The 6,437-nt window shown below is 35.5% G+C and overlaps 1 protein-coding gene across 3 annotated transcripts in view; it reads left to right on the forward strand.

Annotated features, from left to right (window-relative positions):
- Positions 1-5,923, forward strand: part of smoc2 (SPARC related modular calcium binding 2) — a 34,488-nt gene extending 28,565 nt beyond the window's left edge. The window contains exons 10-13 of one of the 3 annotated variants that reach the window (XM_058794804.1): positions 3,009-3,108; positions 3,375-3,622; positions 4,624-4,661; positions 4,839-5,920. In XM_058794804.1, coding sequence (XP_058650787.1) covers positions 3,009-3,108; positions 3,375-3,622; positions 4,624-4,661; positions 4,839-4,862 — 410 coding nt within the window. In that variant the 3' untranslated portion in view covers positions 4,863-5,920. Of the gene's footprint in view, positions 1-3,008; positions 3,109-3,374; positions 3,623-4,623; positions 4,662-4,838 lie in introns of all 3 variants that reach the window. The other 2 variants (XM_058794806.1, XM_058794805.1) reach the window with 2 other exon arrangements.
- Positions 5,924-6,437: the final 514 nt, after the last annotated feature.

Here is a 6,437-nt window from a genome sequence, read left to right on the forward strand (position 1 = left end):
TCTGGTCACGGCTGGTTAATTGTGGTGTAGAAGGGGGGCTGATGGGGGCCGGCTGTTGCTGGCAGCTAAACGTCCACAATCCACAGCCAATACCGCAATTCTCATGACTCTGTTGCAACTTGAGAGTTTTTATGTAAGTTCCACAAGCTGCAGGATTCTGGGTAACGCTGAAATGTTGTAAAATGCAGGATCTGGTTGGGTTTACTCAGTGAATCCTAACTCAGCATTTAAATTAGCTGGAGAGTTCAAATTAATGTCTGAATGTTTTTAATTTTTTTTATTTCTCATGCTCACTTTAGTGGGAAAAAAAAAAACCCAAAGTGAAAATAAAGCACATACATATAGATATCATATCATAATTTTTTTTAACCAAATCAAACAGCTTTATGTTAGACATCATATTTAAGCTGTATTTTCTTTACTCACGCAAGCAATGCGGTTCAAACTCTATAAATTCATACTAAAATGGAACACAAAGACACATTAAAAATGGCATTTTCTGACTAATGTAAAATGCCAAGAGCAAAAATAATTCTTAAAAGGTCAGAAATGTTTGTTATTGATTGTCTAGACTACACTAAACGTTATGTTGTTTTTATTGAAAAAGCAATAAGAATGCCGTTCCTCGGATGAACAGATGTCACGGATATTTTATTGTGTCTGGTCTCAATGAGGAGCAGAAACTCACGCAGATCTTCAGCACGACACTCGCTTGCAAACCTGCACACGTTTAAATGTCATTTTGCCTTCTCTTTTCTCTCGTGTGAGGCCGTCTGTTTACCTGATCACGCTCGCTCTTACACACACCTGTTCACGAGGACCTCGGCATGCCTTTGCTTCTTACACCAGAGAATCTGTGCCTCTGGGCCTGACCATAAACAGACCAACATGTGAAGACTCCTCCTTGCAAACACACACAGACACACAAACACACTTTCCCTTTCTTTATCTTGTTTTATTTGGACAGACAGATGGAAGGTGTAGGAGTGTGTTAAACTCCCTTGGTTTTTCAACTGCCAACACTTAATATCCAAAGAGCAGGGTGGCCAATATACATGTGCATATACGTAACACAAGCTACTGAATGAGATGGACACAAATTTGCTGAAATAAAACACTTACTGTAAACCACTGAGTAAAAAAGAAATTGTTTACTGTCAAAAAAATTGACTTTTTTATTTTGGTATATATATACAATTTTAGTAATCAGCATATTACTTGCATCTTATTATTATTTTTCAATATTTACATTCAATATTTATTAATTTATTGCATGATAATAATGAGGATTATGGGGGGATCTTAACTAAAGTTAATTGCTTCCTAGCTAACAGGGAATGTTCTCAGAACTAGTTATGAACATACATTCCACAATAATGTTAATAGAACATTTGTTAAAAGTTATCTGGTCTTTAATAATGTCTTCAAAACATTAGCACAAAAAGTTTATTTATACATCATTCATGTAATGTTTTTTCTCGAAACGTTTTAGCTGGACGTTCATCAAACATTTTTTAAATGTTACTACTTGTTTCAGAATCTTTAGAGAACATTCAAATGTAACATTCCCGAAATGTTTTCAAAAAAACTGTCACAATCCCAAAAAAAAAAAAGAAAAGAATCCTAAAAATAGGCTTAATTTATTATGCTTAAGCAAAATATAATTCCTCATTTTTGTGGTAAATTATGACCAGGGGCCTTATTCATCAAGAGTGCGTATAAAAGGTTCTATATTTTGTACTTATATTTACACACATTCCTACATATAAGGACAAGTTGGTAGATCCCACACTTTGCGTGAAACTGTTTTTACGCACACATCTGTGTATACACACTGTTGAGAAATAAGGGGCCTGGACATGTTTTTGACTGGTTTGTGGGTTTCAACCAAACATCCACAGGCCTCAGTTCCCACAGACAGCAATCTTTTACCTGTGACCATAAACCCAAATCCTCGGTGTGATTGGCAGCTGTCATCTTCTTCGGACAGGATAGGGGAGGTCTGATTTTTACGACAAGGCAGTGAAGAATCTCTGAAGCCATAACATTGTTTAACTCTCCTACTCTCCAACATCTTTAAGTGCAGTTGGTGTAAAAACATCTTACAGCTTTACATCTTTCAGTGTTTATTGGGCCACCTATGGCGCCAGTTCAAATAGCCACTAGTATGTGTAGCACTATATGCATTCACTAGCTGAACCATATTTTAACAAATAAGGACCATGGTTGTTTGGACATTTATTATGTTAGTAGAGTTGTATTCATCATTTATTAAGTACTGTAATCATTCAGTACCATGGTATATGGTACACTGTAAAACTGTGAAAATGTGCATTTAGTCTGGTGCATTTTTAAAAATGTAAAATTACATTCAGATATTTGAGTGTTTGGGGTTGGTAATTTATTCCTGTGATGCAAAGCTGAATTTTCAGCATCATTACTTAAGTCGTTAGTGTCACACACTCTAATATGCTGATTTGCTGCTCTAGAAACATTTCTTAGTATTATCAATGCTGAAAACAGTTGTGCTGCAGGAATATTTGATGAGTAGAGTTCAATTTACAAAAATAAATAAAAATCTTTTTCAACATTATTAACATCTTTTCTGTCACTTTTGATTAATTTAATGCATTTCTTGCAAATTATTATTTTTTTATGTATATGATCGCTGAGTTGTATAGTGACATAATCACATATAGTTCAGTAATTAAGACCAGAGCAGCAGTTACATGAGGTAATTCAGTCACAACAGCTGTTTATGAGGTTTCATAGCTGTTTATACTGGTAACCTGAAGGTAAAATGTCACATAAAAGGAAGCCTTGTTCTCTTTTAATCTTTTTCTCATGGAATTTTGTTAAGCAACAACTTAATGTCACTAAAATCCAATAAAAAAGGAAAATTTTGACCGTTTTACATTTGATTCATTTTTTTGCAAACATGCTATTCTAAAGAGTTATTTTAAATCCCGCAGCTCTTTCTGTAACATTCACATCTCTCTATTTTTCAGGATGTCCTGGGGAGAAGAAGACAGAATTCCTGACCAGCGTGTTGGACGCGTTGTCCACAGACATGGTCCATGCAGTAACTGACCCAGCCTCTGCCGGCAGGTAAACAAGAAACTGAGAATGGACAAATGTAGATGTAATGGACTGGTTCATGAATTTGACTGACCCTGCCTACAGTGCCGTGTAAAAATATTTTCTTAGTTCATAAGCTGACTGACTAGAATAATTGACGTTGCTATTCAGGCCCCTAACGATCAGCAAATGAAAACTTAATTTAATATTTATATACAGTACATGTTTCACAGGCATTGAACCAGAAAATGAAGCACGTATAAACATGTTCAGTGTTTGATTTTTCCTCCATTCAGGATGTTGGAGCCTGACCCCAGTCATACTCTGGAAGAGCGAGTTGTTCACTGGTATTTCAGTCAGCTTGACAAGAATTCCAGCGGCGACATCGGAAAGAAAGAAATCAAACCGTTCAAGCGTTTACTGCGCAAGAAATCCAAACCCAAGAAATGTGTGAAGAAGTTTGTGGAGTACTGCGACATCAGCAACGATAAAGCCCTGTCTCTACAGGAACTGATGGGCTGTCTGGGTGTCACTAAGGAAGAGGGTGAGTCTCTCTGTTTCCTGATGGATGTCTGAGAAATAAGGGCATCTACTGTACATACTAGACTAGAGTTTCTACTGCATCAGAGAACAGTGGGAATAATTTGATTTGAAATGGTAGAGGAAAAAAAGTGATGCTCCACTGAATGCACTTTGCAATTTGAATGCAAAATACACTACTAGTCTAAAGTCTGGGGTCGGTACAGCTTTTTAGTGTTTTTGCAAGTCTCTTTTGCTGACCAAGGCTGAATTTATTTTATCAAAAACAGTAATAATGTGAAATGTTTTATCATTTACAATAACTGTTGTCTATTTTGATATAGTTTACAATGTAATTTATTTTTGTGATACAAAGCTGAATTTTCAGCATCATTACTCCAGTCTTCAGTGTCACATGATCATTCAGAAATCATTCTAATATGCTGATTTGCTGCTCAAGAAACATTTCTGATTATTTTCAGCATTGATAATGAGCGGTTTTATTTTTTCGTCAAAACATTTATTTTTTCAGGATACTTTGATGAATAGAAAGTTTAAAAGAACAGCATTTATTTGAAATATAAACCCTTTCTTACCGACTCCAATAAGATTTTTGAAAATCAGGTCCAGTTGCGCTTTTGGAATTCCAATCTGCGAGATCCAATTTGTTTGAAATCCTGTAGAACTATAAATAGTCAATTACTTTCACATAATTATGACTTAGCAACATGATTTCTCTTATTCAAATTTAAACAGGCACGTCTTTCATTTTTATGATGAAATCCGTGGATTTACAGCATTTTCTTACGAGCAGCATGAACTCAAGTGCTCTGTTTTTTGATTGGATGAGGGAGATACTGCGCTCTACCTATTGGAGGTTCAGCCTGAGATTGTTTGAAGACTGTGTGGTCGTTTTAATGACCATGAGCGCTTGCATTTGTTTAATAACTTTCTCAGAAATAACCCGTATTGCCGTCATGTAATGGGGAACAGGCTTGTAAAACATTCTCATTGCTTTTTCCTCAGGGGCAAAAACAGGTGAAGGCACAACATCTAGTAAACTGGTGAGTTAATGTCGGTGGCTGTTAACATTCACAACATGCATTCCAGCCTTTTTTTTTGTTTTTTACAGAGCAGTAGATTGAAACCAATTACTAATACAAGTAGACAATTGTATTTATAAATGAAAGCCATTGTTTTAAAATCGCATTTTCCTCATTCTCTCATTTGACTTTCTTCAGAACCTGTCAAAGAAGCAAGGTTGAAGTGGCCGCTGCGATTGTTCCCGCTCCCATCCCGCAGATCCTGCCCCCACCAAAACGACGATGGAAACCATAGTCTTTGCACTTTGTACTTTAAAACAATGTAAATTCACTTTGTAGAAAAATAAGGTATTTAAACAGACTGCTGAATATGTGAATGATGTAGTTAGCATTTTTATGTCCTTACAACAAACAACAAAAAGAATAATAATAATTTAACACATACAATGTATGTGTCCTTTGTGAGTCTAAAATAAGTATACTTTTCTAAGTTGTACAAGTTGTATTACATGTTGCATTTGTCAAGGCCATCTTTGTTGTTACGTATTTTGTTTGTCGTTTCTTTGGCTAATTTCTGGGTAGCTTGTAATGCATCTAAACTGAGTTTTTTAGACGCCTCGACCAAATCCCAACTACTGCCTGAGCTTGGAATTATTACTGATTGTAGTCCTGTACCACACATGAAATGGTAGACAGATCATTTTGCTGAAAGTGCTTCATGATGATTAGAAATAAAGAAGTCTTTTATAATATTTTTGTTATTGTGAGGGTGTGTAAGAGCATTCACTGAATCTGCATGCAGAAGCTGTAGAGGAAAAACAAACAAACATTCATTACAAGTGGATATCTTAATGACATCTAAAAATTTGTTTTAATCTGAGAAGAACATTTACATGCATTATTCTGTTTTTCCTTTTGTATTTCCATCAATGACCTAAAACTGACCTCATTATTTTACCTCTGGGTGTAAAGTATGATAAGCAGATCTGGTGTTGGATCTGTGAGATCAGATGCCGCGCTTTGTGATTTTAACACAGCAGGGAATGTAAAGAAGGGGATCAGTTGTTGATGCCTAAAAGATGTCAAATTCAGGATTTTAAAACAGCCCAGCTGCTGCCTGAACCCCTCCTGCGTTATATCCAGAGTGCTTCTGCGTTGTATGCAGAGTGTTTTTTGTCACTCTTCTGATGAATATGTCATTCACTTGTTTGACAATGTACACACACAAAGAAATTTTGGTCTTATTTTTTTTTTTATGTTTCTAATCTCATTTTGTAAGTGACTTTTCTGTTTTAAACATGTTTTCTTTTGATTGTTGGACTACTCGAAAGAGAATATATCAAAATATAACAATTAATTTGTGTTTTCTGCTAGCTAAATCTGGCTCTAAACCTCTCTTTTCTTTATTCAAAGTACATTGAAACTATCCAAAGTTTTCTTTATCCTAAAGCAGTGAAAACTGCATCTCTATATTCATCCTGCGTCCTCTTAAGGTGAAAAATAAAAACATGATTATTATAGTTAAACCATGGTAACCACAAATTAACCATTGTTTTGCTACGCTAACCATAGTTTAACCATGGTATTAATCTACCTGGTCTCATGGCATTTACGTACCTGGGTGCACTTTTTAGCGTGACATGAAATACGTACCAATAAGTACATATCACTGCAGTTTCCAAAATAAATGAACACTTTCACACAAATTCACAGAGTTGCGATTAATAAAGCGTAATTTTCGCACAATTAGCTACTTGAAGAATATCATGCTTCAAAACAATATTAATATGCTGGGAG

The sequence above is a fragment of the Onychostoma macrolepis genome, chromosome 13 (assembly GCF_012432095.1).
Source record: "Onychostoma macrolepis isolate SWU-2019 chromosome 13, ASM1243209v1, whole genome shotgun sequence".
NCBI lineage: Eukaryota > Metazoa > Chordata > Actinopteri > Cypriniformes > Cyprinidae > Onychostoma > Onychostoma macrolepis.